This window comes from Aythya marila, assembly GCF_965140915.1.
Source record: "Aythya marila genome assembly, chromosome: 24".
In the NCBI taxonomy this organism is placed as follows: domain Eukaryota; kingdom Metazoa; phylum Chordata; class Aves; order Anseriformes; family Anatidae; genus Aythya; species Aythya marila.
The window spans coordinates 5,725,329-5,745,188 of record NC_139065.1 but is presented as its reverse complement, the minus strand read 5'-3'; the positions used below and the strand labels follow the sequence as shown (position 1 = coordinate 5,745,188).

General features: G+C 42.0%; 1 protein-coding gene across 11 annotated transcripts; it reads right to left on the bottom strand.

Annotated features, from left to right (window-relative positions):
* Positions 1–1,410: 1,410 nt before the first annotated feature.
* NFYA (nuclear transcription factor Y subunit alpha) lies at positions 1,411–19,741 on the bottom strand. Of its 11 annotated transcripts, none has more exons than XM_082778329.1 (10): positions 19,625–19,741; positions 16,601–16,722; positions 14,798–14,884; positions 12,396–12,542; positions 10,987–11,118; positions 10,243–10,348; positions 9,580–9,746; positions 8,601–8,774; positions 8,121–8,222; positions 1,411–7,290 (listed from the first exon to the last, which is right to left on the bottom strand). In XM_082778329.1, exons 2-10 carry the CDS (start codon positions 16,673–16,675, stop codon positions 7,237–7,239), a joined length of 1,044 nt encoding a protein of 347 aa, XP_082634455.1. In that variant the 5' UTR covers positions 16,676–16,722; positions 19,625–19,741; the 3' UTR covers positions 1,411–7,236. The 11 variants fall into 11 exon arrangements, with proteins under 11 accessions (XP_082634455.1, XP_082634460.1, XP_082634459.1 ...); XM_082778334.1 differs by having other exon boundaries at positions 14,801–14,884; XM_082778333.1 differs by having other exon boundaries at positions 14,798–14,881.
* Between the last annotated feature and the right edge of the window lie 119 nt (positions 19,742–19,860).

The following is a 19,860-nucleotide window of genomic DNA, read 5'->3' as shown; positions in this document are numbered from 1 at the left end:
TAATAGCTGGGCAGCTTAATTTGCTCACTGCAAAGGGCTCTTGCCCTAAGTGGACTATAAGAACAGAACAATCATATAATAAATTATACTCTAGAGATTATGCTACAGTCACTATAGTACAATGCCTTCCAGCAGCAGTTTTACAAATTGGGTAACATTTGCCATATGGATGAGAGGCCACAGAGATTTGAGCAAAAGACAGATGAAAAGCATAATGTTTTATTAGCTACTATAAAAACCATCCAGTTCTGCTCCATGTCCTGAGAGACCCACAAAAAAACAAACAAAGAAACAAACAAAAATGGGAAAGCAAACTGATTTTTGGATTATATTGCTTGGGAGCAAAACTACAGAGATCAAGGAGTATCCTGCTGACAAAATTAAATTGGCTCCTTCATACCTTTCCTTTTCCTCTGGAAATCATGGAAACACAAGAACACTTTTGGAACATGTTTGTCTCTAGCACCTCAAAATACAAAGAATCAGCAACGTGTTCTTGCATGAGGAATGTAAAGAATAGAGAAACATCAACCATATCCACTTCACATTAGTTGTACAAAGTTTTGTTCATTCTATTCACTCTAGAATACCTGTTAGATTGTTTTCTGCTTCATGCCTTACTTCTCTCCCATCCCCAGCAACTGCAAAATATAGAATACCAGAAAGGAAAGCTAAGCAACATAAACAGGATCCTGGCAACCATGATTAGCCCAAGATTAGCAGATATAGGAACTTCTCTCCAATGTGAGAGACTGCTTTAAATTAGTCTGCTCCTGTTCTTTTAAAGGAACTGAAAAGAATTTCAAATTAAGAATAAAGCAAAAAGCTGTAAAAATCAGTATATGAGTGGCTTTGTAATCAGATAACCTATTACATGCTATGGGCATTCCCTCCAGGCCCATGATGTCTGCTTAGTCCCTTGGGCTACTGCCCTTCCTGCTCTTCTGCATTCATGATTCTGCTCTATTTACCAACAATCACACTTCTAGTATTTCTGCATTTCATCATGATTGCAGATCTGCCAACAATGCAGTATCAGAAATCTGGCCAGCTTTCTTCAGGACCCACACAGTGTGCCTGCCCATGGGGGCTTTGCAGCACGTAACACTGTCCAAGCTAAGAGGCCAGATCATGTTTGCTTAGGATAGAAAAAAAAGGAATTTTTCAGAAGAAAACTCCAAAACAGCAGGACTGCTGTTCAGGATGCTCTGAACTGCCTGTTGGAGGTAATTCTCTCTACCTCAGCAATGTGGACACTATCCCCCCAATTTAGACACTTAATATAGGCAGTATGGCTACAATCCATTATAACCAGCATTTGAAGTACACCAATTTTCAGCTGGAGCTCTGGGACCATTTCAGCATACCTAAATACAAACTCATTCGCTATCCCCACATTGTTTCACAGCATAAAAATGTCACCCACAGTTGGTTCACGTGGAAAACATTGTTAAGGCATCCAACACAGTGCTTGGGGCAAAACTTGCCCGTTTTTGTTCTGCTCATTGCCAGCTGGCGATGCTCACGTGTGCTCTAGCAGAGAGCTGCTTCTGCACCAGTGAGGGTAGAACCAGGCTCCGGGAACCACAGGAGTGCTTACAGTTCTTCCAAGAATGCAGCATATAGCTATAAATACCTACAAAGTTTGGTGTATCCCTTCTAAAACAGAGTACATCCCCAAAACACAGAAAATGGAATAGGCTGAACATAATATTATTTATTTATTATAAGGCTGTTATCCCATAGAGCTTTGTAAACTCTGTACACACACAAGAATTGTTTCAATGATACTGTGATAACATACAACTACTTGATAATACCACACAAAAAGACAGCCTAACTGTGCAGGACCTTAGGCTTGATAAAAGTATTTATGTTTTCACTGCTTACATTTAAGTTCCAATGCTGTTGAGAGAGCCTGAGCAGCACACGTGGAAGGAACAGCAGGTATGTCTGAGAGGTAGTAGTAGGCAGACATGGAAGCTGAGTATTTCTTAAAGCTTTGACAGCCTGCTCAATCCTTGTAAGAGGAAAATTTCCTTTTGCACCAAAACAACAGAGCTCTTTTTAATGGTCTCCATTCCGTCATATTTGGCCAAAAAAAAAAAAAAAAAAAAAAAAAAAAAAAAAAAGATAATATTTATACTAGGGAGTTTGGGGACAAGAATAAACCACCTTTCTGGAATATAACCACGAATATAAAGGAATGAATGTCTTGGAAAGAACAGCATTTTGGTAACAAAGTTAGACGGTCATCTCTCATACTTCTGCAACCCTGAACAAATTCCATCACTGCACCTGCAGGATGATTAAGGAGGTATTGGGGAGGCATTGGGGAGGCAAGGGCAATCCCCAGACATGGACTGTATATCTCGAAACAAGACACTGGAACTCATGATAAGGAAGCGGCAGACGGACAGAGAAACGAATGTAAGGACTATAAATCTCGAAACTGGACATTGGAATTCATTATAAAGATACAACAAACGGGAGAATTAGCAACAACCAGCTCTTGCAATTAAGAAACCTGCCAATTCAGCAGATTCCTGACCAAAGGTGAAAAGTACACTGTGAGGAAGACTCGGGGTCTTCCTCCCAAAGACCCCTGCCCACGTCCCAAAGACCCCTGCCCACAATTCTTGGGAGGCTCTACGCAGGCGCAAGGTGCCAAAAGGCTAATTAGCATGAGAAGCGAGGGAAGGCGGGGATAGGTAATGAATATGTATAGGCACTTGTAGAATATTGATAGATTGATTGTATAAATTCAAGACTGCTTTCCGCTTTGGGTATGCACGATAGGTGGAGAGATCCCCCGTGCATCCAGCGCTGCAATAAAGAATATACCACTTAAAGGAATTTCGGCTTCGATCTTTGAATCAAGGACAATCCCTTCTGTATTACCTCTGGATTCTTCTGTACTACCTTTCTGGGATAATTATTCAAGGTGTACAATGACTCCTGCGACAAGCATGAAAGAGACTGGAATGTCACCCTGAGCATTATGCCAATGGGCACCCAGGAACTGGCTAGCTAAAGAAGCAGGATAGTGTGACTCCTGGGCAGATTTCCCTTTATTTTGTTCCAATCAAAAATTACCATTCTAATGAGCGTGCAGCTTTGCTCACAGCCCAGAGATTCACCTAACACTCGACGCACACACAAAAGGCACGCTGGTGCCATGTCAAAGCCTTCCTTCCCTCCTCCAGACCAGTGAGGCCACTCCAGGAGGGTCTCAGCAGCTTCCCCAGCCCCATGGCTGAGGGCTGGGCCTGCCCTCCATGCCACCTGCAGCCCTCCCTCACACAACCCAGTGCCTGCACGCAGGCTGCCCCACAGCTGCCATCTTGAGGCTGCCTCAGCCTGTGAGGGAAAGAAGCAGGACAAGACGGAGGCTTTCTCCACCACCCAAGCAGAAGTGTCACAGAGCAACACCCACCCAAGGAGAACCCATGGTGGGAGGCCCGATTCCCTCAGTCAGTCGGCTTTTACCACCTGTAGGGCTCCAGGCCTCCACCTGCAGCCACTCAGGCAATGGTGGGATGGGGATGGAGCAAAACAAGGTGCCAAGCTGCCTGGGTCTGTCCCATCAGGGCAGGAGGGCAACAGACAGGCTCAGGGGCAAAGACCAAGCTGCCTCAGGATGCCTCGATGGTGCCAGAACCGCTGCCTGCCCTCACACCGCCGCTTCTGCCACTGGACTGCAAGGAGCAGAAGGATGCAGTAGCAGAGCCAAAGCTGGTTCTTGGTTTATAAATTTTTATTAGCTGGATAGTGTACACAGTACTTACAATTGCATCTATTAAAGACCAAAATACACTTGAAAAAATGCATTATATAAAAAAAATTATAAACTTTTAACTATATACAAACTTTGCCTTACATTACGCAAATCTCAGTACACCCCCCCACCCATTCACATGAACATTTTTTCCACCCTCCCCTCTTTTTAACATGCAAAGCCTTGAAGCCGTTTAGCTTAGCATCACTTGAGGACCATTTTCTACATCTTATTCTTTGAACTTGTGTACAAGTGTTTTTTCTTTTTTGATAGGTTCACTGCTCCAGTGTTCCTTGATCAACCACATTTCACATTCTCCCCAAGCCTATTCTTTTATCCTCATCCACACTTCTATGCACTCCCAAAGTGGAGATTTTGCTCAAGTGTAGCCAATCCACAAAGAGTTCTCATTTAATTACTAGAGAGGTTTGAACTTGGTGATGTCTCCAATTTAACAAGTTTACCCAGGAAAAGAAAGCAGACTCTTCTGGTAACACGGGTCAATCACATTGACTGATACCTCCAATCTGACCAAGCAAACACTACTTTTAGAAGTGAACACACATAACCTAAAGCAAATGAAAAACCTGACAGTAGCATTCAGGCTTTCACTTCGCTATTTAAAGTATTAACAGTAAGACTTCCTAAATAACACAAATCTGTAGGCCTTAATACACTTCCTACAACAACAGATCAGAGAACCTATACATGAAGGGCTTACTGGGAAAAAAAGTTCTAGCTGTTCTGAAGAAGTTTACAACTTCTTTAAGAAAAGACATAATTACTCACAACAGAGAAAAAAAGAAAAAAAAGGGAGGGAGAGAAAGAATTAATGTCAAAGCAATAATCTCTGCTTCTCTAACTCCCAACTGTCTGAGGGGGCTCTCCAGGACAGAGATCAGCTCTCAGTTGAAGAGCAGAAATGTTATGGAGAGGCTGTCTTACTTCAGCACATGAATATTCTACTGACAAAATGTACAGATGCTCTAAAAAAGTATTTACAATAATGCTGCAAATTCAACTAAAGCAGAAGTTGTCATTCCTTCACTGAAAGACCTGAAATGGGTGACCTCACAAGAAATGCCAGGTGCAGATTTTGTAGTTGCCAACTGAAGAAAACAAGCACCAACTGGCCAAGTATTTTAAGGCGGAAGCAACCAAAGGCACCAAAGATGCCATCAATGCTTTCTGAAGTTAGAAAAAGCCCTCATGTAAAATTTGTGAGAAGAGTGTTGGATTACTAATACAATTTAAGACAAAATTCAAAACTAAAGATTTGGAACTAGGCTTCCACCTCCTCCTGTAGCTGCAGATGTCCCTGCACAGAAGAGTTTCTCAGTTTCAGTTCACTGTGTCAGATGTAGTAAGGATAAGAACACCGAGCTACAAGTTCAGAAGAGAATGAACTTCATTTAAAAAATCCAGCTAACTGTAAATACCAAATCTGCTTTTCTTCTCCGTACTTTCACTAGATACTTTACAGGTGACTGATCAAAGCACTGTCTTCCTTAATAACTAAGCAGGCATACTCTGCCTCCCAGATTGCCTGCGGGCAGTGTAGCATCTAATGTTTCTCTACATTTCTGTTCCTTCCTCTTATATTTCTTCCCATCTTTTCTTACTTGTAGGTTTAGTGTATTTCTCTTTTCTTAATAGAATGGTCAAAGCTTTGTCTTTTTGTATCCTCCCAGCCTTTTAGCACTTGCTGATTTCTCCATTTTGCTTCTAGCCATAAGCTTTCAGTAAATGGGAAAAATGTAACAGCGAGATAATATAGTTAGAATTTTCTAAGTTGCATTTACTTCTTTTTTTTCAGATGGAAATAAAGTTCACCAAATTTAAACCAGTCTCTCATTTCCTTGGCTATTTTCCCCATAATAAAACCTCTCCCCTCTGACACCTTCCCTTTTCATGTTCTTAATTAACACCCTCCAGACCCCCAGTCACATCTGGCTGTATTTCCAAGCCCATGCTTAACTGCTGTGACTGAGTTTTAACTACAAAACACAAAAAATGGAAGAGAGGAGACTATGCAGGTGACACACAGTGAGTCTGCAGAACTCAGTCAAGATTGGAGAAGATGGGCATGGAAAGATGTGTCATCTGTTAAAAGGCTTACGAACTACAGCTTCCATCACCGCATTTCAAATCAGTAAGAATGGAGCAAGCTTAAAAATCTGTAATGGGCAACTGAATGAAAGATAAAACTATGCTTTGTCAAAATATGCAGTCAGAAACCAGCTATAGGTCATGAAAAATCCCTTTAAAAAAAAAAACCGCAAGTACTCCTCCTTCCTTAAGTGCCACTTTTTAATTTTTTTTTTTAAGAGGATAGTCTGTAAAAAGCCCGAGAGGTTCATCAATATCTGCCTTCATTTAACAGTCCTTCAGTTACATCAGGATGAGCTGAGTTGTCCTGAGCTTCTGCTGTCATGAAACAAACCCTCACTCTGCATAGGAGAGAATTTTTAGAACTGATTTAGAACAGACATCAAGAAACACTGTCAGAAAGATGGTCAAGTGCTATCACTCTGAGACCGCAGATTTTATTTCTTTTGGAGAAACCATGCACTGGACTAGCAGGTTAGAAGAAAGATTAAAAAAATAATCCTTTGGAAGATTTTCACTTGGAAGTTTTAATCCTTTTATACTACCATCCACTCTTCTTTCAAAGCACCAACTGCTAGCAATAAACATACCAAAAAACACCAATAAATTGCTTTTACTAATTAAATCCTTATCCTCACAACAAACCTCTCCCCTTACTTCTTGGACCAGATACACAATAGATCAAGTCCTGTAATAATCTCAACCTACTTCTATTATTTTGACTTGATGGCTGAACTTTTCCCAGAGCAGAGCTTGCTGTTTACATATTTTACAGAGTAGAGCTTAAGAGAACCCCCTTCAGTTTCTGTCAGTCTCACAAGTGCAAATGCAACAGCAGTGAACAGTTCAGTTGACAGTTAGGTCCAAAGGTGTAAGAAGTGGATGTAAATAACAAGTCTCTACTGGGAAAGTACTGTGGTGTAGTCACATCAGTGCTGGTTGCTATAAATTGGATTATGTCTCTGTACAGAAGGGCCGTAACTCCAAGAGGTCTTTGCTGGCCCTGCTTCAGCATGCCAGTTATTGCTGGTCAGTCAGTGGCACACTCTCACCATGGCCAATCTTAATGCAAGAGATGTTATAAAGAAAAAAAGGCATGAGCAGTCAGACTTTGAAATCCCTGTGCTGCATCAGAAGAGTATACCAAGAAAGTCATTAAGTTTCTATTTGTTGAGTCAACTGCAGTTAAAATCTTGACCACACACTGAAAACGTGGTGTTTGCTCTGTAGAAAAGGATAGGCTGTGATATGGCGATTGTCCCATTGAAAGACTTGCTTGATACACTTGTAAGGTAGGACAGACTTGCAGAAGGGACAGGAATTCAGTTACATTTTTCTTTAAGCAGAGATTAGGAGACTCTGATCATCTGTGTCATTGCTTCTTCGTTGGCCTGAGATGGATCCTACAGATACAAAATACAAGTCATGTATTTTATACATGTCATACACTTTTCTGTAACAGCGGATAATCACAAACCTATTTCAATAAAACATAGTCCTATAAACCTCCTCTTCTGTTCTCTAAACAGGTCACGTTTTTACTGGGTTTTATAAGCCATTGTAACAGAACTGGGATATATAAACCATTATAATTCCTAATAATGTGTTGTTTCTGGTATTTGGGAAAACCTACTGCTGATAGGTCTAGGTCTGATTCTGGTATTTGGGAAGGATTTCATTTTAGAGTGAGAAACACTCTTCCACTGAAGCCACAGGACTGCTTTAAAGCACTAGTTAGCAACAATTGTTATTTCTACCCTATTATATTCCTTCCTTTGAAAAACCTTTCTTGTGCTTTTTACATTAATCAGTACTCTACTAAGAATCAGACATTAACATTTTTGAATTTTCTATCATGAGCAAGATAAAGCACCTCTACCCTTAACACATGTCCTAAAAAGGAGACTGCTGGTATGCTGTCAGAACAGCCGCACAGACTATATTTCTTAGGACAACAAATACAAGCATTCTCCCTATCTGTGTAACAAAGTGAATACATTTCTATCAACATTACTATGAATGAATTACTCAAGGCAAATAGGTGCTTGTTCTCTGCAAGAAGAGAATGTTTCTTTACAATGCTTGAAACATAAAACCAAGGGCAGAGAGGGACAAAAGTCAGCAGCCTAGCTCCAAAAAAAGAACAAAGAAAACAGTGAAAATACATCCCTAATGTGCATTCCGAATAAACAGAAGTGTCATCTGTCCAAAAGACAGACAAAACTCTGCTTACCTGCATATGAGGGCTGTCTTTTTCCTTTGGTGAGAAGAACCGTCCACCTTCTCCTCGTTTCCTGGCCATGGCGTGACGATGCCGAGATTCATGCAAGTATTTCTGTCACAGTACAGAAGAGGAGAGTAATGAGAGCAGTCTGCACTTTCTAGTTCAGTAATTCCAAGTAAATGAGAACATTGGGGAAATTTCCAACTCACTAAAACAGCCTACCCAGATCCCATCCTTCCCCACCCACCCCTGAGATAAAACACTTACAGTAAATGCCTCTTTGCAACACAGTTACATACCTATTCAACAATTAAACATATGGAAAAGTATTACTGCCACCAAGGGACACTAAGAAATTACTCTGATGTAGCTTATGAACAAGAAAAAATGAAAAATACTATGATTCCAATCCTTATTTTTCTGGTAGAGATGCTTTTCTGTGCCTTTCTCATAGAGCAGCCTTGTATCAGATTCGAGTTACGTTCTCACCCTTCTTTCTTTGGGAATTTTTCCCTCTGCTTCAAGCTTCGCACGTGCCTGCCTCCTCTTAAGGATCCGGTGATACTGTTTGGCATTTACATACAGGGGCTCTTCTTCAAGCATCTCTGCTCCAGGCAAAGGTATTCGCTGGATAGCTGGTACTGATCCAGCTCCAGGTACCATCTATACAGAGAAGAATGATTTTAGTACTTGTAGTTGGAAAAAAAGTGAATGCAAAAATAATTAAAATAAAATATAATGTTTAGAATGGAAAGGGTTTGGTTTTTCTTCAGGTAATGTACCTATTTAAGTTGAAAGAAGTAATATAGTTGTTCTCAAACTGCAGGACAAATTTAAACAAATAAATCACACATCATCATCCGTGCTTGCTTTTTTCCTGATAATACTAAGAGTTCAATACAATGTGCAATTCTATGACCACGTTACTGCTTCTTGTACAACTTGCATCCATGACATGCCATCACTTCCCTTTCTTTCTGGTTATCACTTATTTAATTTATATGATAATTTTGTTAACATTTCTTAATCATTTATTACTTGTAGAGATGCTGACATCTAGTGGAGATGAACAATAAAATTCAAGTTAAAAGGTATCACACTACAAAGAAGTAAGAACTGGCAGAAAATGTGTTCGTATGAATCAGAAAAAAACATTAATAAGGCGTCCTCAAGAAACGGAATAGTCAATTAAATCTTTCTAAAATGTCTGCTTATTAGTTAACAGCTTATTTTGAATTTCAGCTTCTAGATTTTTGAACTCAATTGCTGTAGTAGAACAAAAGTGCAGGAATACGTAAGTCACAATAGGACATAGGCCACTAAAACTGAAAACTTGTATAATTTAAACTCCTGGTAGCTACTGAGAAGACTGACCATATTAAGTTGACAAGAATCTCTGATAGTGTCTTGTGTGCAGATACCTCAAAGCTCAACCTTTAAAAAGATCAACGGAAAGTTAAATACATACCATAACCATTCCCCCTGAGTTGACAACATTTCCAGCAACTGGCAGCGTCACTGTAACAGTCCCTTGTCCACTACTGGTGGTATTGGTGTTGGCTCCCGCTTGGACAATTTGTGCTCCAGCCAAACTGGCTGCTGGAATGGTGATCATGCCTGTAACAGGGACTGTAACTTTAAGAAAATAAAACACAAAAGAAGAAAAGAAAAACAAAAACACGCACACAGAAAGAAGGGAACACCATTAGCCCCACTTCTGTTTTTCACTCATTCACCCTTCCGTAAGATGCAAAAGAATTTAGAAATGCATTGCGAGTTCTTAACTAAATTCCATCACCTGGTCCTCATGCTTGGTATGTTTTGTATCTGCACAGTAATCTCAGCCTCAGGTCTGAAGTGTAAAACGCAAACTCAAGTGTTTCTATCCTAATAGACCTTGCCGAAGAAAAAAGCAATTTTTGATTTTTCTGGGGAAAACAATACCTGCTAAATTCCTGTATAAAACAAACATTTCTTCTTCCATTCGCTATGACAACAATTCATACCAAAACAATCACAGCATTACCAACCAACATTGTAACTCGCTGTTTTCTTTGACAATAATTACAAGGCAGTAAAATCTGTAAGACAGATTTGGAGAAGTCCTGAATTTTTGCACCAAAGCTCCTACCTTGTTGGAGAATGGTTCCATCAGCATTAACTGGCTGATAGACTATGGTCTGGCCTTCAGCCGTTTGTGCTACCTGTTGTCCTTGAACTGCTATTTGTTGCTGAGTCTAAACAAAACAAAGAACACAGTAACATTTATAAACTGCTTCTTTCCCAAATTTCACAATTCCTGAATTAACACAAAGTGCTTATGATGTTTCAGGCATGTATTTCTTTTGCTTTATTACCAGCATAAAGAAATAGGATGGAGCACAAACCAACTGAATTGAAGAGAAAGTACCTGAAGCACGTTTAATAAATTTTTTCTAACACTGCAGTACTTAACATTCAAAGAAACAAGTTCTAGATTTCCTGTCTCACTAGCAATATATTAAAGGAAGAACTAGTCTGCTCAGAAATTTAATTTTGGTCCTAAACAACAAAAAACAGCAGAAAACCCAGGTAAGACTAGACTATTTCACAAAATGGCGAAAGTATGAAATTAGCAATATTTTGTCAAATTTCAACAAAGAGATGAAAACAGCCATGAACAAATATACAGAAACACGATGGATAAAAACATGCAGTCTATTCATTCTGTCCCAGAGTTATGCATGAAAACACTACAAAAATATTAACTTTATTCTCAAGTTCTCCTCAACATTAATAAATATTTTTTCCTTTTTACTTAACCACATCTTAAGTCATTTGTCAAGTTTCTCTTCCTACGCCTCTCAAGAAAACCCTTTCATGCTGGTGCAGTTACCTGTGTCTGGCCAGCAGTAACTGCAGTCTGTGGCTGCTGTATAATGATCTGCTGGGTCTGGCCCTGCTGCCCCTGTACCTGCACAGCCTGCCCACCTTGAATCTGAATCTGACCTGGCTGGACCAACTGAATCTGTGGAAGAAAGAGTCAGAAAGGAACATTAACTATACCTCTTATTTCTCCCTCCTTGGCCTCAGCATTACCACATCATCTCTGAGGATGATTTACTGTTACAAAGAAAGCACTGATTCTTCTCATTTTTCCATTTTAAAACAAAGAGTTTTAATTTATTCCTCTCTACGACACAGCAGTCACTGATGCAACAGCTGTCAGGACCGTACAGAACAGAGGAAACGTAACATGCCAGTGTCATCATGCCCTAGCAACTCTCCGCTGCTTACAGAGTAAAACGGCTGAAGAAATAAATTACTCACGTGAAACTAGCAACAACAACACTCAGGTCAAAGAAAAAAAAGTAGAGTAAGATTTACAGTATCTGTAAAGCGTTAATTATCCAGCATACAGAAATACTCCTGGACATATATAAAAATATTTTCAGCTTTGCGGAGAAGTCTATCCATCAATGTAAATATTTGTGTGATAAAAAGAGAAACTGGAATATAGTTTGTCACTTCTGCTTTAAAAACAAGTTACAGACTTTCCCCAACAACCAGACTGTAAAGAACCTAACCTGAAAACTATTGTCTTTCAATCAAGGAAACTGAATTCAGTAACTAAATAAACCTCTCAAGACACCAACACAACGTGTGCAACCTGAACTGTGTAGAACTTTATTCCTAAACCTCAGTCTCTAATCACTAGAACACTTTCATTAAGCTGCTATTACAGTTCTTCCCTTACTTTAGAGGAACACACGTTGAGCACCTGCTGAAATTTAAAAACTTTAAGTATTTAAAAATAATTGTTTCTAATAAAATCATCAGATTTCCTTCTACACTATTACTTTCTTTGCAATGGAAACATTTAAATGCACCTTCAGCCATCACATAATAGATGAGCTCAAGCACAAGGATTTACTTCAAGAAGCTTTAATTTTCTTAAAAATAATTTTTAAAATCCTCTTTCTAGCCATAACTTGAGTAGGCACCAGACCACCAACTATACTGTAATGGTCAGTTAAAAAAAGAAAACACCAAGGTCTAGCTATATTTTGATGGACTGCACTTAAAAGGTTTGCACCATCCCTTACAATATGAAAACCAAGCACAAAGCACATTTTAGTTGCATTTTTAAATAGGCAGCTCATTGTGGCAGATCCACAGCTGGAAAACAACCAGAGCTGCCCAGTTTATTTTAACACTGCTGAGGCAAACACACTATCTGACAGGGTAAGAACATCACAGTTCATTCTCTGCAATTAATCTTCGATAAAATTAGAGTTATCTCACCTGCTGCAGTCCCTGTGTTCCGGAAACTGGGACTTGCATTATTGTCTGGCCCTGACCCCCAGGCACTGCCTGCACCATGATGGGCTGGCCAGTTGATGTGATCAGCTGGCCTCCGCTTACTTGCACCATTAACGGTTGACCCTGGACCTAGGAAACAGGAAAGAAAGAAAAAACAAACACAAACAGAACAATGAAAATGTCTGGTGGTATGAAACCAGAACCTAAAGCAACTACCACGTGAGAATGAGTGCTTACCTATTGGAATGCAGTGACAATCACTAAACTGGGCTGATAATCAGCATTAATACCTTTAGTTTCTACAGTTTTTTTCCGTGCTATGCTGCTGGAGTTTTCAAATTAACTTTTTCTGCTGCAGTCTAACCAGTATCTCCCATCTAATTGCAATAAAGCATGAAAGGCATGATGTATGTTTTCAGATACAGTAACTACGTTCATGCACAGCCCAAGAGCGAAGTGTTGTAAAAGAAACTTCATTAACCACATCACTACTACTAATCTTTGACTGGGGCTCCTAATGAGAAGAGCTCTAAATAAGCCATTCTGGCAGAGACTCTGCAGTAGCTTCCACTCTCTCCAATTAAGTGCTTGAACAATTTCTGTTTCCTAACCAGTATCTATAGCAGGTGATAATCTTAGAGAATCTCTTCATGGTTACTAAATGAAATTATTCATGTAGCAACACAAAATGTAGTTCGGTAAGGAAGAGCAACACAACACATGCAGCAGCCACTTCTTGGACCAACAAGGCTTGCAGCCTCTCTAAATTCTGCATTAAAAGTCACTGCAGCTGGCCACTAGGAAAAAGACTAATGAAAAGAAAGGCAAGGGGAAACTTCTCTCTTTAAACATCTTTACCTGCTAATTCCCCAAACTCCCCAAAATAAATCTTCGAAAAGACTACAGGAAGCTGAAATGTGAGATGAGGCTTGTGAAATAGGTAACAGCTAATCACCCTTAGCCATGCCCCAAGTTGTGTTGTTTTTGTTTCTGAACAACAAAGTCACTGAGTTCTTGGGTTTTTGAGCTGTAGGTTTCAAGAACATGCAATACTGAATGTTTGCTCTTCAACCACTCTCACTGTAGAGCACCAGACTGAATATCAGCACAGATTTTCATCACATTCTGAATGCCTAAAAAAAAATAATCTTCACATAGTTGAAATACCTTAACGAATTACATGTGAACATACATCCAGCCACCACCACTGTGGGACCTCAAGAACCAGCAGGCTAAATAGAATATTGGGGCTTCACAGGTCACCCCACACCCCTGCTACATTGTTCCGTTCCTCAACCTTGTTACTATCACATAGGAGTGACTAGCAAAACTGGTAGTACTTTATTGAATTACAAGAGATAAAAGCATGCTCGTGTCAGCCAGAGAAGCAGTCAGCAGGACTACACCCAATAAGCAGAAAGATAACTGTACATTCCAAAAGTCTTGTTAATGCATTAGAGCAAGCAAAAACAACAACAAAAACAGGTGGGTGGAACTGGAAGGGCACAGTGACCCAAGCAATTCAAGTCAGCCAGCTTTCCGTGTTTCAATTCCAAACATAAAAAATGCTGTGTTCAACTTTATACCTGGCAAGTCCATTCAAGCCTCAAATAAAACCAAAACACTGAGTGAACAACGCGCTAATAAATTGCTATAACTGTCCAGGGTTTATCAACTCCTTTAAAAATCTCCTCTGTGAGCTAATAAAGTAACATTTGTGAATGCTTGCAAGACACAGAACACTTCACGCTGAAATAAATCAGTGTGAATAAAATCAAGTGTGAAATAAATCAAGAAATGACCTTGCTTTTCTCTCCAATTTCTGATGCATTTGTTGTTAGAACACATACTCCTGGGTTTCTGTGTTGTTCACGTGTAAATAAAAAATCAGCCATCTCAGTCCAGCAGGAGCTAATACTATCCCCAGGTACCTTTTCCAATCACAGATGAAGAAGTTTCACTCTTCAAGCTGGTGGGTCATCTGCCACCTCTGTCCCTTTCATGTAGGGAAGACACAGAACTACTCACAGTGGGTACCAGAAATCCAATCCTTGAAAGCACGGAACATCTTTGGGTTGCGTCACTTCAGTTCTGACTTTTGAGTTCATTATCTTATACATATATATTTTTTAAATTTCCTTTTGAGTCCCATTTCAACCACTATTTACTTTTGGAATTACAATGGCTGGAATTCATGAATGCATCTGAGATCCAATGAAAAGCTGTAACCCCTGCTCTTTACGGAAAGCTCACATCAAACATGTAGTAATGGCCACCAATTTTCCTGCCCCTATTTCAAACCCTGTAAGAAACACAGCATTAGATATGTGGTGATGGGGAGAGTCATGCAGTGCTCACATAAACACAATTAGAGAGATCACCACTACCTGGAGGGTCTGGACTTGCTGGCCTGAGGCGGATGCCACCTGAGCCTCAGTCTGCAGCTGGACAGCAGTGACACCACCCTGCTGCTGGGAATAGGAACAGGAATAGCTTGAAACATGGAAATGCACAGCTCAGACAAGAGACAACCACACTTTGCTGGAAGAGGATGAATCTTAGAATTCATATATGCTGCTCTCAGAACATACGGAACGTGATTATACGTAGCAGATCTAAGAACAGAATGCTGGCAAACCTGTGTATGATACTGACAGCCTTCAACATCCCAAACAAAAATCAGTTACAAAGAACACGGGAGGTCATTTTCCAGAACTCAAAAGTCTCTGCTTCGTTGTTTTAGGCTCCTACCTTTCTGCATAATGTCTCCTTTCACTGCTTGACTTTTTATTGCAAAATGGTCCAGATTTTTGTCCAGACTTGTTAGTTACAATAAAGGCCATACATTTCTTCCTGCACAGAAGAGCAGCAAAGACTACAGGCTTCATCTGTGTCACCTCTGCATCATCGCCTCTTCCCACCACTGACCTTCAAGGATGATCTTGAGAGGTTGCAAAAGCAGTTAAGTCTAAAAGCCTCATCTATCTTTAGCCTCTTTAGTAAGAGTCCCAAAATAATCAATGTTAACTGCCTTAGCTTTTGGGGAGATGTACGACATCTCTCTACTAAAAGCTGTACTACAGCTGGCCTATTAAAAAATCTTAGAAAAATGTTTCATGTACAGTACAACACTGGCTTTGAGAGTATGAGCTAAAATGAGAGAAGTTCATGTATGTTTAATGCCCTTTACCTACCTTTGGTTTCATTGATGCCTTTGTATCTTTGGTTACCTGCTGGAAGCAGGTATTTTTGATAATTCTTAATTTGTCATTTTCCATCCTTAACTATAATCTTGTTCTCCTACTAAATTCAGTGGAAGAAGCTGGTCCCAGCTATCAAACCCTCGAATAGGCTGATACCAAAGCAAAGTATGTCTCGTTGGGAACATAACCCAGTGGTTCATCCACATGCAAGACAAACTAAGAAGCACCTCTTGCCTTGAATGAACCTAAGATGCAACAAAAATTCAGCAACAGCACAGCTCATCTGAGAATGTATTATCCTATGTGAATAGCTTAATAACACTAAAAACCTACAAGCCTTAAAAACAAAACAGAACAAAAACCAACCAAACAGCCTTCACAGTAACATGTAAACTAAGAAGTTCATTCTGGAACAGATGAATTCATCCAAAGATACAAGGTGGTTTACTTTTAGTTATTTTGTTTTTCCCCCCAATTCTTGTATTGTGTGTTTATTTTGAGCTATCTATAGTACTAAACTGAAGGATTTCAATTTGAGAAAGCTAGAGAAACGCTCTATTGGCTTGAACAAAAATTTACTTCAATTTGGGGGGAAATCTCCGTTGCTCCTTGCGGACAACTGACTCTTTGGATTAGTATTTTGTTTCTTCTATTTTCAAAGGATTTGCTATTTTCTTCACATCACTTCCAGTCTGCAAACTCCCCACTCCACTGAAATTTGATAATATATACCATAAAATTACATTAATAAAATTACAAGTAGTTTTTTTTTTTTTTTTTTTTTTTTAAGAAAAAAAAAGACTATTTACTCTGACTTCAATGAAAAAACAACTCAATGTTAAACTGCTCAACTGACCCAAGTCAGGTAAACACACATCCAGACAGTATCATGAAACATCTCGCTGATTCTGTGGAACTCTGAAAAGAAGCAGGTTTGCAATTCAGCACTGGCAGTGCCAAATCACCCACTTTAACTTCCCGTACCTGCTGCTGAATCTGCCCAGCTTGCACAACGATCTGCTCGGTGGAACTGTTACTGTTGGCTGTGTACTGCTCCATAGCGCTTCAGTTCCAACGCTGAACAAGGCACACCTCAGTCCGTGTAGCTGGCAAGGCAAGACAAAAAGCATGTGATAACTGTCCCAAGGCTGAAAAATTAGCATCATCCTATGGTAGCTGGAAAGCAAACCACCTGCTACCAGTGAAGTGACGCCTTGGTCACAGTCACACAGTCAGAGCTGCTGCTTCACCAAGGACTTATCTCCTTCATGGCACTGTACTTTATTAACAAAGCTGGCATTTTTATTTAAAAAACACATTATTATCTCAAACTCAATTCTGTAATTATCTTCAAGTAATAGCTATAAACCTGCTTGTTTCACTCTGCATATTCTGGCCTGTGGACAGCTGCCTACAGTGCTTACTGGTGGGGGAGAGCGGCGTTTGCTCTTAAAATCACAAAATGCAACGGTTAGGTGCAAAACTGAATGAGATTTTGAGACTTCAACAAAGATAAGTGAAACAGGCTCTCCTTCCCCAACTACACAGCACTGCCTCCTTTTATCTCTTCCTCCTTCTCCTCCTTTCTTGTATTTTCAAAACAGACAGCAGACCTCTCATTTCTTGGACTCTTGCCTAGCCACACAACAAACACAGAGCTGAAATAAAATACTTGGTTCCAAAACCTGCTTCTCCCTGACATTTCTTCTCAGCTGATCAACAAAGAAAGGATTCTTACTGCTACTTTTAATGATGTACTTGATTTAACCTATGGCTGAGCATGTACCTACTGCTCCAGTGAAAAAGCAGAGTATGACTTTCATTTTTTTCAACCACAACAAAAAAAAGCAACAGGCCCCTTCAGTTTTCAAATAAATATATGAAATGCAGTCCCAACTTCCTCTAGCTGTAATAGACACTGCAGTAACTACTGTAACGACACCGCTCACGTTCCCTGCTCCTTGGCTTTACAACATCCTTTGTACTTCAGTGCCTTATCTTAGCAACGCTACCTTACTCCTGTAACCTTGTAAAAACCACAATGATTTTATTCACCACGGATTTCTTCAGTGTTAACACCAAACACTGCATAACTATGAAGAAACAGACAAAAAGCAGTATGTAACAAAACAGATCAGAAGCAGGTATACTACAGGGGCCACAATACTCAGCTGTAGTAGAGTAAGGATCAGATCTGTTGTTCACAATTTGGATGCAGCAACACTAACCCTGGAAATCACATGGATACTCTGAGTCCCAGTGCAGAAAGGCTCATCTGGATGCAATATTGACTCCATCCTTGGTCCATTTAGTAACAGTTTTTCCAGAGATTGCCAAAATATACTTAATTTCTGCCCTAAATGCTTGTGGGGCTATCAGGAAACAGCTCCCACATCTCATTCTGCAGGGAAGTTTTTCAGTGACAAGCATGGGATGCCACTAAACTATTTGCCAAAAGTTCTCTGGCTTTCTTTACGCCAAACACTAAATTAAGCACAGGGATATGTATATTTGGGAACGCTTCTTCTCAGACTCCCGTGTCATGCCCCTATCTCGTTAGCATAAAAAACCAGCAGCATCGTAGTCCTAATTCTTTGCACAAGCTGTGGCTAGCCAGTGTTATAGAAGGTTTTACACGTGCCAGATCGTCATCCTCCGAGTGATTACTTCATTTCCTTCACGAAAGCAGAAGAGCAGCAGCGTTACTCTATCAGAGTTAAATCGCAACGATCGGGTTCTGCTTCAATGGGCAAACTCCTCCCACTGATCTCACTTGTCAGCTCCTCCTCACTGGGCCCTTGTCTGCACTGAAGATGACTTCAGAGCTCGTTTTATTCACATGTTCACGTGTTTGCGTGCGACTGAACCTACAGGAGCAGTTCCCTATGCTAGGGATTAGTCAGCACGAAAGTACCGTTGAGAAACACACCCCACATTTGGAGGAAAACCAAGGAATTGGCACAGCTCTCCAGGGCTGATCACAGTCCTCAAAGGACACCAGCAGAGGACAGCCGCCCCCACAAAGCCGGGGACAGCCTTTCACTGAACACCAGCACAGAGATGCCCCTGCCTCATCTCCCGCTGCTGAACGGGATCCAATGTGTGGCACACATGTGTTGTTTGTGGTCTCTATACCCAACTTGCAAGGCAGGGAGGTTCACACAGAGGCATTTTTACTGTGTGGCAGAACAGCCTGAGCCCTGGGGCTCTACTCAGTGGGGCCACAGCTCCCTGGGGGCAGCTCCCTTCAGATGGGGGCTCACAGCTGCCATTTGGTGCCTGGCACTGGGACTCCTGGAGTGGGTGGTGGGGCTGCCCACCTTGGTAATGGGATGGGGAGGGAGAGAAGGGCATGAGGAGAAGAATGAAGAAAAGGTGCCCATCTGGCAGCAGGAATCCTAGAATCACTAAGGTTGGAAAAGACCTCCACGATCATCTGGTCCAACCTACTGAATGGCAACCCCAAGCACCAGCCCCAACCTCTCCTGGAGCCCCCCCAGGGACGGGGACTCCCCCACCTCCCTGGGCAACCCGTCCCAACGCCTGCCCGCTCTGTCTGAGCAGAAATGGCTCCTCATTGCCCACCTCAACCTCCCCTGGCACAGCTCCAGGCCGCTCCCTCGGCTCCTACCGGGGGACATCTGCCAAACTACAAGGCTCCCCCTCCCGAGGGCGGGGCCCTACCGCCCCCCAGCCGCCCCGTGCAGGCAGGACCGGGCCCTACGGGGGAAGGGACGGGCAGCAGGGAGGCACCGACGGGACCAGGCCGTGCCCCGGGCCTGCCCCGCTCCTTCCCCTCCACCCTCCCAGCACCTCCCGGTGCCCTCCGCAGCCTCCTCCCCGCTGCCCTCTCGCCCCCCCCAGTACCTCGCGGTACTCCTCCGTCCCCCCGGGGCCTCCCCGTCCCCTCGGGCCCCCTCCTGCCCCGGGGCCGTCCCCCGCCGCCGCCCCCGGCCCCCTGCCCCCGCCCGGGGCGCTGGGGGCGCCATCTTGGCTGCTCGCGCTCACCCGGGCCGCGCTCCCCCGGTTGGGCCCCGCCACTGATTGGCTCCGCCGCCGCCCGCCGCAGCCCAATCAGCGCCTCCGCGCAAGATGGCGGCCAACCCCGGACAAAGGCCGCCTCCCGCCGGCCCCGCCCCCCGCACGTGGCCCCCTCGGAGGAAGGCCCCGCCCACCCGCCGCCCCCGCGCATGCGCCGTGTGGAGGGAGGGCGGCTCGCGGGGCGGTGGCGGCCCGCAGTGCGC